Below are 15,248 nucleotides of genomic sequence, written 5' to 3'. Positions count from 1 at the left end.
CATGTCGACGGGCTTTGAAAGACAAGAAAGTTCGATACCCTAAGGCAATGAATAACGAATCCTTTTACCCCAAGATCACCCTCTTCCAATGACTGCAAATAATCTGTTCGAAACGCCGTCGTATCTCGTCCCCAAGTATATACAAAAGAAGTTGTATACTCGATCATGATAAAATGCATTTTTGCACCCAACTACTACTTCTTCTTCATCCAAGGATGGTTGCGTCATGGTATCACTCTATCAGACAGTATTCCCTACGACCAAATCCGGAATTATAGCCTCATTTTACAACAACCTCATCTGCGGGAAAAAATACGTCTACATGACGTACAGCAAATCGGTATCTATTTCAATCAGTTTGCCATTCCCGTTCATAGCGAGGTATGGGAAAGAACTCACTCAATGGATGACTGCAGCTCAATTGAGGCTTTTGGTCATATTTGCCCTGCAGCTCATCACGGATGCTGTTGAGCAGTTGTACATAGCTTTGGTTAGGATTCTTGCGGAGCGAAGAGATGAAAGCCCAAGACATGGCTCCCGTAGCTTCTCCACCAATACTTGCGTCGGCCCTGTAAAGTGTCCAGCATTAGTATTGCCTGCATCAAATCTAGAGGTGGGTTGGGGAGAGACTTACGAAGTCTGCGTATCCTTGGAGCCACTCCACATGATTACGTCGGCAGGGCTAGTTTTCGTTCTTAGGTTCTTCTTGTGCACTTCATCTCCATTCATTGCCTTCTTAAACAGACTTGTGGCACCACCAATCATGCTGCCAATGTCGCCACGCGCATAGCTCGCCACGATGCCCAGCAGACCCTGACCAGCTTCCTTGGCCAAGTTGGGCTCCTTGAGCACACCCTGGGTGGAGTAGAGGTAAGGCAGGTCAAGGGCGGAGCCGGAATGACAAGAATCGAAGATGGCGGTGAGTCGTACACCGGGCTGGAGGGGTGTGACCATGATACGGTGCATCTCGTCGTCGACAATGTGACCGGCCGTGCGGAAATCCACTGGATAGATGACCTCGTCGTAGCCATCATCTTCGTCGCCGTCGAGATCCTTGGTTTGACCGCCGTGGCCTAGTGTGGGTTAGCATGGCTGAAAGCAGCACGGTATAAAAGCAGAGGCGCACCTGAGTAGTGGAAGAACAAAGAGTCGTTTGGCCTTGCGTCTTTGACCAGCCAATGCATCGCTCTCAAGATGTTGGCTTTAGTCGGCTGGCTCATGGGGTTCTGCTGATCGTCGGTCAACGTGACCATGTCCTCCCGCTTGTAGCCAAAGAACTCGTTCAAGTATGTGCTCATGTTCTTCACATCGTTGATGCAGCCGCGAAGCTGTCCTCGTTGGCCGAAGTAGTTGATACCGATCAGGAGGGCTTTCCGTCGACCGTTGCATGCCGAGTATTGAAACGAATAGCCGTTGGGTGCGCCGTGGCCGAAGTTCTGTGCGCCCGAGGGCGGTGGTGGGGGCGCGTTGTGGTTTCCATGTGTCCATTGATTGCTGTTGGCTGTAGGCATCATGCCTGGACGGGGAGGTTGTTGCGGAGGCGGTGGGCCGTAGTTGCCATACTGCTGTGGTGGTGGTGGTCCCTGTGCAAATCAGCCTCTACTCCAGCCATGGTTTCCCTGTCAGCATGCCATATGCGTACCTGATTGTATCCATACTGCTGCGGAGGCGGCGTAGGTTGACCATAGTTGTTGTTGTAGGGTGGTTGTGGGCTCTGGTATCCATATTGCTGTGGGGGACTGGTATCCGTCAGCACCCGTGGAGCATTACTCGTCATTCTCTACTCACGGAGCACCGTAGTTCTGCTGTGGAGGCTGGTATCCTTGCGGAGGCGGGCCACCATAGCCATTCTGAGGCGGTGGAGGGGCGCCGTAGCCACCGCCACCGTGGTATTGCTGGCCGGGATAGTAGGACATGTCGAGTTACAGTGTGCGATTGAGGTTGGGGCTTCTTGCAAAGTGCGCGCGTTCAGGCGGAGATGCCGAATAGCCGTGAACGATGGGAGATCAAATGCCCGTTTGGGAGCGCGCTCTTCACTGCTTCAAATAAGACGTGAAAGAAAGCGGTCGTCAGTCCTGTAGTAGAGTGCGGCTGACGGTGCGTCGGTAACGTCGAGAGATGCGGTAGTAGCGCGGGGTTTGGCTGGTAAGGATGGCTAAGGCTGAGCTCTGACAAAGCTACCGATGATGCATCCAAGCTTCCAAACCCGTGGGCCTCTTCAAATCTCACTCAACTCCAGATGTCTGAGTAGACAAGACCGATTTCGACAATAGGCAACAAGGCTGAGGGTCTCTGGGAGCAGTAGGGAATCCAGACAATTTAGGGGCGTGCACGATGGAAATAAGTCGCTACGGAGATGAAAGAAAACGGAAAAGGCCTGTCAAGGCAGTCTGGCTGGTGGGCCCAAGGCACGACAAGTCCCCAGTGCCGCATCTCTCGTCGCAGTAGCCCTCCCATTCGTCAAACAGTCCGTCATGCCCAATTCGTCCCTCCTCTTTCCGTCGAAGCCTCTTTCTGCCATTCGTGACATGGGGTCGCGTGGGATGCCACGATGCCAGCGAGCTACAAGGCTAGTTAGCTCGTCCGGTCTCGTACGCGAGACGGCAACACCGACGATCCCTAGGGCCAGGGTGGGTCCAACTAGGGGCAGATCTGTTTCCTTGGACCTGGGCTCGACTAATGCTGTTGTACGGCATCTGTTCTGGATATGGGAGGGATTGCAATACTTTGGGCGACATTCGGTCATGATATTCTTGCTTTTGCAACTCTAATTAGTATCTATACTTCTGCATTCCTATGTGCTTACCCATCGCAAAGTCTCTCATATCATTTCCTTCCAAATCCTCCAACATAGGTACTCTGCCATGCCAGTCCATCTCCGAAACCAACCCATTGGCCCTTACTTCAGCCATCTACCATTTACCCTGCCCCTAGCCACATCTCCTACACAGCATCATGCGCCCCGCCGAATGCGGCCTGTAACGCGATAGGCATACAACACCACTTGGCTACATGCTGTGCCATCAGCCTCTTCTCAATCCGTCCTGTCACCGTCTACGCGATCCCACCTTTGCGTAGTGGCAAGCAGCCTTTTGGGCACTCTTCCATCCAGTTCAGGTCCTTACACCAAAGCACACCAAAGCGCTGGCTGCTGCACCCTGTCTTTAAAGGCTGGCGCTAGGACAATCTAGCCCCTCGTGTGGCTTGCGCAGAACGCTGCACGCCAACGGCGAGGACCGAATGGTATTTTGGCTCGAGACACAATGATTGGGAGAAGAGTAGATACTACGAATGTGTTCGGCGTAACGCTGCTGCGCTTTTGTCGCGCGCTGTTGTTCTAGCTGCAGTAGTAGTTCGAAATGGGCGCAATGAGCTTCTTGAATAGCATCATTGATGTTGTGGTGGTGGCTATGGGAGTTACATTGAATAGTAAGCTACAGCACTCTGAGCTATCGTCGCCATATGCGTTGTTCAAGACTAGGGTATGTAGAGTGGCTGAGGGCGATGTAACGAGATGCCGTTCGTCAATCGGTGTATACGCATGCAAGCTGTGCGACAAACCACGTGCGTTTACTCCCAGCTGTCATGTATGCTACGTTAACACACCAGAAATAGACACGCATAACCATGTCAAGAAAGCTAAGGAACAGGCGCTAGTATCGAAAGTATGCTATTCGAAAACGTGGGGTATAATGTCTGAACAGTTGCTTCTTCATCGTGCTCTTCCACCCTTTCTAATGGATAACCGCAAAGAACCAAGCTCCATCCCATAAAAACCATAATGCATCATCAATCTTCCCGAGCTTGATAATGGCTGAGAGCGAATATAATCGTACACAAAGTACCGTCCCATACAAAATGACTTTCGCGGTTGATCGTCTTGTTCGTTGGAATGAAGCAGTAACATACTAAACTGAATAGGTGATAGGAAAGAAAAAGAAACTGCTCAAGACGCCGAACGTACAGAAATCGTACATATTACAATAGGTATAACAAGATGTCAGGCCACCGAGTGCGGCCGCTGTCTCAAACTCGGCTTTGACGAATGAAGCAGTTGCAAACGCCGTATCGTGCGCCTCAGAGGAGTAACTATTCGTAACAAAGAAATCAATCGTCAGTATATGCCAGAATCAGAAAGGCAGCGATCAGGGATGTAAAAGGAAAGCTGCTGGTAGAGCTGGGTTTGGCATAGTCTTGGATGGAGCAGGCTCGGAAGCTTCATTCGCACCATCATCTTCAGTGGCCTTCGGAGTAGCGACTGCTTCCTTTTCTGACTCCTCCATCTCTTGTTGTTCACGAGCTTCGCGCTCGGCATAAATCTTTTGCTTCTGCGCTTGTGCAGTTGCTAGAGTGTCAATATAGGTCCGGAATTTCACAATTTCCCTGAGAAGGTATTGCGATTTGCGCTCCCAGTTGGCCATGGCCTTCTGAGCATTGGGGTGTCGAGGCGAAAACTGATATTGTGTATCAGTCATGATCATGGGAAAGCGGGAAGGTGATACTTACGGCAATGAGCAATGGCGCTCTGAGTTCGTTGTGGTGAGCGAGCTCGGTCTCAATGTTCTTAACATAGTCGGTAAGAGCTCTAAGCTGATCCACTTCCATCAGGGTACTAGCCATCATGCTTGATGCTGGTGGGCTCCAATCCGATAAGACGACCTTGTCTCCGGGAAGTCTGGGCTTTGGTGTGCCGGTGGCATGGTCCATCGAACTACGAAGGGAGCTTGTGACACTCGGACGGGGCATATGGCCTTGCACTGATGGCGCACTGTCTTGACGGATCAGAGCTGGGTTAATGACATTCTCACCCCAACCGTACTCCATGCTGCTGACACCACCCATGAGAGGTTCTTTGGACAGACGAGCCGACCAGTAGTTGACGGTGCACACAAACTCTCGACAGATGTCAGGTGTTCCAACTTGGAAAAGATGAACTGCTCCTGTAGGGAGTGAAAGCGCGAATACGTGAGGCCTTGTCTTCGAGTATCCTGGAGGAGGTAGCGCGCTGGCGATAGTCTGGCGGAGTGGGAAGCTGTCCAAAGCTTCCGCATTGTCCATCCAGTTGCCGCCTCCTACAACACCACCAGCAGATGGTCGTAGCTTGCTCTTCTGCCTAACAGATTTGGAGTTCATGCTGAAAGAGAATAAACGCATACAGCCTTTCTCGACGACAGCGAAGCATTCATTCCACGCTCGATCCTTTGCCTTCCTATCCACTGAATCAAGATGTCGCTTGTGCTTGAGGATACCTTCCTTGGCCCAGGGTGCTCCAACAAGCTCGAGTGTCTCGTCTTCCAACAACGGAGCCACACGGGAGAATTCTTCATCGCTAGCAATAGTCATGCCCTCTTCACGGATGATGGCTTGACTAAGAGCATTGGCAAAGCCGATAGCCTGTTGATAGTCGCCATGCGCAAAGTGTGAGCCCAGTGAGTCCACCGACATGGAAGTACCGGTCTTGCCGTACGAATAACGACTCCAAGAGCTGGATCCGGCGGGGCTCCATACTGATCCGTCGTCCAGACTGGTTCGGCTAGATGCCACGGTAGATGAAGGATACAATCTTTGCTTTGAGCGGTTCTTAGAGGCCCATCGACTGCCCACATTGCGGAAATCGTTTTGGGATCGACCACGGTAGCTCGTGTTGTCAGACGGTGCTTTGCTCAACACACTAGGAGTGCGACGGAGCATGTTGCTGACGGAGAGGTTGTTGGACGAAGGCTGATGATGAACAACAGGTTCGGAAGACCCATGGAGGGGCAAGCGTTGTTTACGAATAGAATCGTAGAACTCTTTGAGCACCGTCTCGACCTGGAACTCCCATCCTCGCATAGGACCATTGTATGGCGAGTTGACAAGTGTGTTAGACTCGGATACTGCAGAGTCAAAGGAAAGTAGACCTTCTGAGCCACTTCTAGCAGGAGGTCGGATGGAGAGACGACTGCGGGTTTTCCTAGCCTCCGCAGGCTCCTCCACATCCGCAGAGAATGTAGTAGCGTCAGGACCCGGCGAGCTGGGTTCTGACTTCTCATTCCATGGCAGGGATGGTCTTCGGAAGTGAGTGGAATGTGGCCTTAGCGTCTCTTCTCCTGCAGCCTTGACTGAATCTTGACAGACGCGAGTGACTGTAGGGAGTGTGTTACGGACAAATTGGCTTCGTGTCATTCTCGACTCGATATCAGCCAAGTGCAAATCTGTGTTGAGCAGCAGGATGGAATAGCAAATAGTATGGACGACATCTGTCGTCGGTCAGCTGTGTTTCTTCATAGCAAATTGAGCTACTTACCGACTGCCTTGAAGCCATGGCTGCTGTTGCATTCACACCAGCGCTCTGAGAGACTCATGAGAATGCGGTCAACCTGCTGAGTCTCGGCCTTGAGAATGATTTTGCCACAAAGGTCACGCATAGCAGCCAAGATGTTCATGCCTGTCCAGTCAAAGAGGTCCATAAAGGCCTTTCGCATGCGCGTGCTGGACAAGCTGACATCGCCCAACAAGGTAGCCGCTTGGGCCTTCAGACTAGAGGAATCATCGCCGCTGTAAATCTGGAATGCACGTTCACGCTCTGCATCAGTGGGCTCGCTGTGCATCGATCGGTCTTCGACAACAGCGGGCATGGTGTCGGAGTCGCGACTTTCAACCTGCACTATGGGCAGACTGGTAGCAGAGAGGAAGACGTCATTAGGTGAGGTTGGGGTATCGGCGTCTGGCGAGACCTTGTCGAGTGACTGCTGGGATGATCGCGCACCTTCTAATGGCAACTTGAGGTCGTCGGTAGTATCGATGAGTGCGTCGGGTAGAGTGGTGTCAAGCCACACGCGCTTCGCAGCTGGGCTTTTCTTGTCGGTACGGTGCACCCTATCAGTTGATTCGGTAATGACCCAGCCTTCGTCCTCGACTTCTGAAACGGACTGCGATGCTGACCCACGTCTAGAAATAGGGTCGTCATGAGGGGATAGGAGCTCGGCCCGATGGTCGCCACTGGGCTTGCGATTGCTTTTTGCTTCAGATTGTCTGAGTAACGAGGGAGTGGGTCCTGTGCTCGGTCTCCTTTCCTCGGTACCGCTGTAATCGACTGTTGGCGTTGCGCGACCACTGCGATCCTCGTTGCAGCTGCTGCTATCCGCAAGGAAAGTGTCCTCCTGCTGAGTCGGAGCGGGAGATTTCGCGTGTTTCAATTTCAACTTCAGCTTGGGAATTCCTGTGCTGGTCATTTCAGAAGCTCTTAACTGCTCTCCTCGAGATGCAGGAGGTGTCTGATCGTCCCCACGTGAAGTTGACTTGATGGCGCGGACTGTTGCATCCTTGTGTGGTTTATAGTTTGGTGAGAATCCATTCGTAGAAGCGTCACCTGACTGCTCATCCCGCCCGTCTAGTGTTCTGTCACCAGTGCGCCCTGCGTCATTAAGGTAGGGGTTCATAACTTGTCGCAGACTGCTAACTCCGGGGCTGGGTTGTGGGGGTAGTACCGGCTTGGCTGGCTGAATAAACTCGAGAGCCGTGACGGGGGGTTTCGTGCTTTCAGAAATAGACTTCTTTCGACGCCGGAAGAAGGATGATGGTTTTTTGCCAAGCGTTGGTGGTTGTAGTGCTTGTGCGTCCCCTTGAGCAGGGTTGGCAGTCTGGGGGGCTTTTGGCAGCGATTTTATCTGGGAAGCAATATGGCTGCCATTGCTTGGTGTCGTACGCGGTCGTGCGGCAGAGTACATGGAGTTGACATCGGCCGGTTGGGGCTTACTGGAGACAGGGGCTGAATTTTCTTGTGACGGGTTAGGGCCAGCTGAGGCAGCAGACAGTTGTGGTGTAGACTTGGAAGAGCCTCCACCAAACACTCGGCGAAAGAAGCCAGGCTTTGGCGCTGCTGGAGCCTGGGGAGGGAACAGTGGACTTCGTGAAGCCACGGATGGCGATGGAGCAGAAGGGTCGTGCCATGACGGTACAGGAGGCAGTTCTCGCAAGGTGCTGGCATTGACAAACTCTTGGGCCTGGGCCCTCATGCTTGGTCCTGGCTGGCTCTTGTTCTTTCGCAAAGTTCTGTAGCTCGTGTTGGAGCGGACGCTGCCTCTACGGCCTGGCCGGGGTGCCTGCGGTGCGGCGTACGATGGCTGAGGGGGGAAAGCGAGGGGTGATTGCGGTGGCTCCTGGACTCTTCGAGGGCCGGCGGGAATGGTGGGCTCGGGGGCGGCATCGTATTCATCGGGGTAGTTTTGATAGGCGACCCTACCTCGGTCTAGGACAGACTCGACTCGCAAAGGCGAGATTCTGCCCCGGTCGCTTGCATTACTATGATCAAAACTGGCCGAACGCTTCCCAAAACCAAGGCGCTGGTTTCCCAAGATGCCAGACTGGCCAAAGTCGATGCTCGAGGAGCCGCTGCCCATGCTGCCCTTCTTGTTGTTGCCCCGTAGATGGCCGGCCTGTTGAAGCTGGCCATACTGGGCCGTGGCCTGCCTCCCTGTGTACATGTCCCGCGTGCTTCCCTTGCGGCGGACTGGGGTACCGATGTTGTTGCTGCTGTTGCTTCGACGGGCGCGCGAGTGGTGGGTTGTGTATCGAGAGTGGTCGTCGGGGTTCAGGTCGTAGTCGGAGGAGCGCGACGACGTGTACGTGTGGCCGCGGTGGCGGGCACCGGGCGGGCGGTACGAGTTGTCGCGGAGGAAGAAGTCGTCGTCGGCATAGCTGGAGTACTGCGGGCCTGAGCTCCCGAACAGATTGCCGGTCGCGAACTGGTCGAGCGAGAGTAGCATGTTGTCGACGACCGAGTCTCTCACATTGCCGCCCTCGGCGAAGGAAAGATCGTGAGAGTCGCGCAGCGGATCGTGCTTGGGATGGTCGTTGTTGAAGGCGTCTACGGGGGTGGCATCGTCGAAGAAGGTCTCGTGCTTGGGCTGGTCGGTGTTGAGTGCTCGCATGGACCCGGTTGGTCTGTAGGTTGTGTGGGAGCCAGTGGGCGTGGATGGGCGGCCATGGTGGTGGGAGTAGTCGGCCATGGCGGGCTGCCGGCTATGTGAATGAATGTCTGCGTCGAGGACCTTCCCACACTTGGGCACAGGAGCATTCTCCGCCGAGCCCAGACACGTCTGCGAGGGCTGTACGGCAGCAATTGGGAATCTTGCCGTGACAGAAGATTGCACGGACAGGTGACGATGCAGGTCAATGGCGCGATGCTGCTTGGGCGCGCCGTTCCTCGTTCCTGGGAAGCCAGCGGCTTGCGGCACAAGATGCTAGGGGTGGAGCAAGGCGTCTTGCAGTCGCATGACACGCGCAGAGGAACGTCGGTCTAAACTAACTTTACGAGAGAGCTGCGGGGGCTTCAGGGGTTCCAAACCGCGATGTTGGTGGTGTTGCAGGACGAGGCCGAAAAGAGCCACGCGCGAGCACTACGCAGGATCGACACAGGAAGCCTCGAACCCCAGGGGTAGTCGGATGGGAGAGAGTCGGACGCGGTCGCGCGGTCGCAAGACGCGTACAGAGTCAAAGGAAGCGCTGCTGGCCCCAATGCAGGAGAGAGAGAGGCAGCTAGCAACTTTTGAGATGGAGGTGCACAAGATCCAAACCTTGTCCCTCGCACCCCTGCACGCCCACGACCGACACAACCAACATGGTCGCGACTACGAGTCAAAATGTCTTGGACCCCCCGAGCCCTGACCAGCTCCCACCACGCCTGCGAGCGACACTGACTTGCAAACACTTCCGAACCACTCGACCGCGCCTTGATAGGCCGGCTCACGTGCCTGGCCTGGCCACCGCAATATCCACGACTGGTGTTTCGCGTCACCAAGTACAGAGAGGTACCCATTCCCGGGGGGCTGCAGCAGGGCTTGAGACAACGGGTCGCGCCTCCTGCGGGCAATCCACAAACTCCGCTTTCCTGCATGCTTTGGCTCTTTTGGCCGCCAAGCTGGTGGAGAAAAGCATCGCTGGACGTGCTTTTGCCCAACGGCACAAGTCTACACCGTGGAACCCCTGAGGGACAACTCATCACAACCACAGACACGTTGTATACTAAGCTTCGCTAAGCGGTACACATCTCCGAGTCTGCACATGTGCCCTGCAAAACTCCCGCACACAGGGAACATCCTTTCACAACCCGCAAACGTCTTACAAGCTGTAGTATAGACCTTCTGCTTCTGGCCAGCTGCTCCACTCACTTAAGATGAATTTCATATCTCGAGTAATCCACACGCGCACTTTCCTTTGTCGCGCCGGCTATATGTTTACGGTGCATCATTCCAATATACCAAGACCGGACCGGCATACTGAACCAACCATCAGTCGTGTATTGCGCTTGCTCGCTTTATCATGCACCATTCGTCACATTCAATAGCCCCTGTTGTCGGACCTCTTGTTCTTCTTCACAGCTAAACTTACCGCACTGCGGCCAAATGCTTTTAGGAGGGCCCGGCGAGAAACCATGTCCGTTCACGATAGCCGAAACTTTATACCCTCCACGATCGCTTTTGGTGTCCGCGCCACAACTCAACAGGAGTAGCATAGCATCTAGTGTTGATTTTCCAAATCAGCACATGCTTTACATGCAGTTTGTACAGATATGTTTACGCCTGCATACGTACTTTCACATGTCCAACTTCTGGGTGCGTCTTCTGGCGTGAACCCTATCCTTGGCACGTTAGAATTGAGAACGGCAAGCGAGCAACCACGCCACCCATCTTCCAAATACTGGTGCAACGAATACCCCACTATCACGCATCTTAGTAGTTCCTTGCACGTGAATGCCACTCGCTATCCTCGATATCAATCTCGAAACCCTTTTTACCCGCGGCTGCTACCCCACACATACCTCCCTTGCGATAAGAACAACGTCGAACGCAATTCGACTGGGTTGTGAAACGCAATGCCTAGCAGGGGTCTTGTCTAATCCGCATCTGCATCAACCTTCTTGATACACTATGATGTCGTACCTGAACCTTACGCTACCGCCGGGTCTCGTTCCGTGCCGTCAATCCATCAGCCCTAGCTCGCAAGCAAACCTTACACAAGTACCGAGACAACACAAATGAACACTTGGTGGTTGCCTTCCAGGGGAAAGTTCAACGTTCCCACATACTTTAGTATTCTAGACCCTGCCACGCACTTTGGCTTTTGTGTAGCCTTTGACAAATTGTAATAAAGTGGCAAACCGAGAAGACGATCCAATTGAGTGAATCAGTTTGAAATATTGGCAACATGTGCTTTGAGGGCGTTGTAGTTCCCAGCTGACCGACGATACGCCCTGAAATACGTTGCTTGTAAGATACAAAAGACCCAGCAGGATTCATACTCTTCCGAACATAGGATTCGGGAAGACCAAATCTGTAGGAAACTCCTTGCCCTCCGAGCCTTCGTTATGCCAGAGTTCTAGACCAACGCTGCATTTAGGAAAGACTCAACCTTCCACCGAGCTAACGACCATAATCTTGGTTCTTGCAGTCGGCTCGCTGTATCATATGAACATGCATTTTCGCATGGGGGACGTAAAACTTGGCAATTTCAGAACAATCGAAGAGAGAACCAGTCACAATGCAGTAATTCATATCGTGTTGTACAAATATCTTGGTACCGTCCTTCATACGCCTTGTGCGACATTCAGGTCAGTCGCAAAAAGAAGGCCTCGAGATCCAAAAACATACAACAGCGGGGATTCGCTAGTGGTCACCCACCTAACTACTAATCCGCCGGTATCTTGCTTAAATAGGGCTGAGCGAACGGGAAGCCTTGCTCTCAAGATCCTATGGTCGTATGTGGAAGAATTGGTAGGTTATGGTGGTTCTATCAGCAGCGGTAACCCCATACTCATCTTTCACTCTGTCCGATCTTGCGCTGACCACTGTAAATCCGGAGTCGAGAACGACGGAAAGGCAAAAGGCGGGATGATCATGTTGCCTGCCCCAACCTCAGCACCACCAAACATCTTCTCGACGTCATTCTGCATAGTAGTCAGTAAGGGTAGTACAGTGGGAGAGGATGTCACATACCCAATCGATATCATTGATGGCATCCAAGTCATTACCGAATGTTGGCCTCCCAGCCATCCCATCACCTCTGTAAATAAACGAGTTGGGACTATCGGCATCGCTTCCACCTTGCTGTGCAGCACGGGGCACCAAAGAGCAATTGGTGGGTGCGATACCACCGTAAGGAGACATGGGTACAGACGCTGGCATATCAAAGGTACCCCAATCCGAAAGCGGTATGGCACCAGGGAATGTGTTGACCCCGGCTGCTAATACGGATCCAGCCGGTGGGCTTTGCGGTCGTGGTGGCGGCGTGCAGTTTTGCGTAACCATGTTTCCGTTCAATAGATGTGAGAGAGGACCAAGAGTGCTCAGGTTCGATTGCGTGCTTCCACTACGCTCTCTATCTTCCCTCTGCACTCGTTGTCTAGGCTCTGAGCACGGTTGTGGCATGTTGGACGGGACTCGTACTCTTTTCAGGTTTGAGTACTTCCTCGTTTTTCCGATGAGTTCTTCCAGGACCATTCTTGTCTTCTCGACATTGGGGATGCCTGGTGGTAGTTTAAACGAGTAGTCTAGACACCTCCAGATACGCTGTTCCATGGCGGGCTCTGGATTCGCTATATAGATCTCGTTCACGAGGAGGATCGCGCAGTGGTGTTGGTGGAGGGCCCCGACGATCCATGACCAGGAGGATAGGGCGGGGTGCAACTCGACTGCCATTCCATGTTCTAAGATCATGGTTGCTGCGCTCATGGTCAGCTGCCGTAGGCGCTCCGGCATCCTGCTGCGGGCAGAAGTGATATACTGCTGTAATACCGAGATATAGAGGCGATTCGAAACGATACCATATAGCTCTGACGCCAAAACATGTAACAACTCTGAGCGGTCCAGCATGGGGACGTACTTCTTCTCCATAGCAGACTGAAAAGACTGAACACGTGACAGAATGGAGGTGATTGTGATTTCGCGTTTCCCGTCAGCACGCTTACGATCGAGTTTTGGTCGCTCACTCCAAAGAAAACGATGCATCTCGTACGCTTCAAATCGCATTCGACAAATCGTCATGTCGGTAAAGTATTTACGATCTTTACTGACGTTTACGCTGCTGTCACCATGCTCGGCACGGTCGAGATCAATGTCATCAATGTTCAGTGGGAAGCGGGTATCATAATCCTCGAGCCGAATCTGTGGACGAGGGCCAACAGCTTCGCATGTCCGGAGATCCAAGAAACAGATTTGATACCATAAGAGGCGCCGTACTTGGATCTCGACCGGTGAGGAACTGTACGCTGTTGGATCCCGGTGCAAACCCATGCACTCGGCTAAGCGGATAAGTGATCCGGTGAGCGCAGAGTGTGAGCGGGATACTTCATTGCGACAAAGGGGGATCTATAAACAGATGTAAGCTTAGTCTTATAGACTTGAGCGGCAAAAGCTAGGATGTAATACTCAGTTCTCTCTGGGAATTTGCAGACTTACAAGGTACATCACAAATGCTTGGAGGGTCTCCAGTTTCGTAGTGCGGAGGAAGTTGGCTTTAGCAAGTGCTTTTTCGGTTCCTTCACGGAAGCTGTCTACCATTGTTCGTTTTTCCATGCCAAACTTGACGCGCACCTCACCCTCAGTCATGGAGACGACTGAGCTTAATAATGCTGCAAAGAGCACGGCTTGGAAAGATGAACGAGGCTCCGTGCCCATGTTTACTCTGATCCAGAAGTTCTGATACTGTCGCTCGAATGAAGGGCGATGCACTGTTCGGGCTACAATATGAACAAAGTTCCAATAGTGAGCGAGCAACTCGTCAACCACCATTCGTGAGGGCAGATGAGCCTCAAGATATGTTTGATCGATTGTCGATGTCAACATGAAATTTGAAGACGGGGCAACGTAATCCTGTGTGGGTGCTAACCAATCTGCAGGATCCTCTCCAGTACTAATCTGAGGAGGGTATTCTGAATCTGGCAGCTCATTAAGTGCCTGAGTAAGCTAGTGCAGCTCTGTCAGTATAGGTGTGCATGTCAAACAAATGTGAACTCACTTCATCGGAAAATCTTGGGCGCACAAGTCCTCCAATGCGTTCTGTGATTCTAATTCGGCCCATGCGAAAACCCAGATCGTCTATATCTTCATTAAGGTTGACATCGTCGTCGGGCTCATAGTAAGTGGCATCTTCGGTAACGAGATGCGTCGGTCGCAGATTTTGAGTCTCCTCATCGTCTTCTTTGTCGCTAGACTGCTCTTGGCCAGGCAGTGCGCTGACCCTGGAAAAATCAGAAGGGCTTCGAGTATTTGCTTCCGTTTTGCGTGCGACATCTTCTTCGAGGCTCCTCTCCAAACGGCCCATCTGCTCCTTCACCTCAGCGAGCTTTGCCTGGGCGTTTGAGTCAAGCCCGGAGGCGATGAAGACGCATTGACGTGCGTTCTTGGTGCAGTGTGCACACGGATGACATTTGTCACATTTTAGTTTCCGACGCCTACACTCGAGGCAAGAAGTGATGAGCCGGTTGCGACGACGAACGCGCGGTGGCGGCTGATGTGTCGTCTTATCGGCGACAACTGGTGGAGAAGGTTGAGAACCATTTTGGCTCGGCAACGATGGGCTGGACATGTCTGAGGTGTTGTTACAGCCAAGTGGTGGAAGGATCGGTTCCTTACGGACGTAAGATCCCAGACTCGTACAGCTTGTGCAGCGATTAGCGAGACGGAAGGTACTAAGCAGGGCGCATCGTACTTTAGTAATAGTTGGTTGCCTGTCCTCTACCTTTTCGACAGCTAGATGATAGTGCAGGCGGAACTTGATATGAGACCTAGGTAGGAATCGGGATTGCTGGATGGTGCAGGTACCCAGGACTCAGACTGTCAAGCAGCTGCGGATAATGTCAAACCTCTAGAAAATCGTGCGTTTGGAAGTTCTCCTCCTCTTCCCTGAATCACAGATGCTTGGACGACTGTTTCGTGGTGACTGTGTTGGCAGCTTTATTGCGACCTAGTAAGACCGTCAGCCCCACCTTGGGTCTTCGTGAAGCACTGACTATGGCTGATTAGTCTATGTCAGCGTCATTGGCTCAGTCCCATGTCCCACCAAACTCAATCTACCTTGGTTGCAAAGACGAGGCTGTGGGCATGACAGTGGAAGCTTCCACGTGGCTTGTAGTCTCCAGGCATTTGTCAGGCATGCACGGAGACTATGGGCTATATATCTCTGAACCAACGCCTGCGATGCAAAAGCCGACCATTATGAGATCTGGCTCAATGGTATCCCTCAACACTACACAGAGAGTCGTGCATCAA

The 15,248-nt window shown here is 52.7% G+C and overlaps 3 protein-coding genes across 3 annotated transcripts; all 3 read right to left on the bottom strand.

Annotated features, from left to right (window-relative positions):
- Positions 1-318: 318 nt before the first annotated feature.
- AA0111_g265 (Metacaspase-1) lies at positions 319-1,916 on the bottom strand (the record flags this gene model as incomplete). The annotated part of the gene is made up of 6 exons (XM_028648444.1): positions 319-344; positions 400-569; positions 635-1,073; positions 1,127-1,583; positions 1,643-1,739; positions 1,789-1,916. The coding sequence occupies 6 exons, from the start codon at positions 1,914-1,916 to the stop codon at positions 319-321; spliced, it is 1,317 nt and encodes a 438-aa protein (XP_028512091.1).
- A 2,229-nt stretch (positions 1,917-4,145) lies between these two features.
- On the bottom strand, positions 4,146-8,990 carry AA0111_g264 (hypothetical protein; the record flags this gene model as incomplete). Its single annotated transcript, XM_028648433.1, has 3 exons — positions 4,146-4,454; positions 4,507-6,239; positions 6,287-8,990. 3 exons carry the CDS (start codon positions 8,988-8,990, stop codon positions 4,146-4,148), a joined length of 4,746 nt encoding a protein of 1,581 aa, XP_028512092.1.
- A 2,810-nt stretch (positions 8,991-11,800) lies between these two features.
- AA0111_g263 (hypothetical protein) lies at positions 11,801-14,537 on the bottom strand (the record flags this gene model as incomplete). The annotated part of the gene is made up of 5 exons (XM_028648422.1): positions 11,801-11,926; positions 11,976-13,346; positions 13,437-13,943; positions 13,996-14,379; positions 14,436-14,537. The coding sequence occupies 5 exons, from the start codon at positions 14,535-14,537 to the stop codon at positions 11,801-11,803; spliced, it is 2,490 nt and encodes an 829-aa protein (XP_028512097.1).
- Positions 14,538-15,248: the final 711 nt, after the last annotated feature.

Source organism: Alternaria arborescens, assembly GCF_004154835.1.
Source record: "Alternaria arborescens strain FERA 675 chromosome Unknown contig_1, whole genome shotgun sequence".
Taxonomy (NCBI): domain Eukaryota; kingdom Fungi; phylum Ascomycota; class Dothideomycetes; order Pleosporales; family Pleosporaceae; genus Alternaria; species Alternaria arborescens.
Note: the sequence above shows the minus strand (reverse complement) of the source record. Positions and strands in the feature narration are given on the sequence as shown.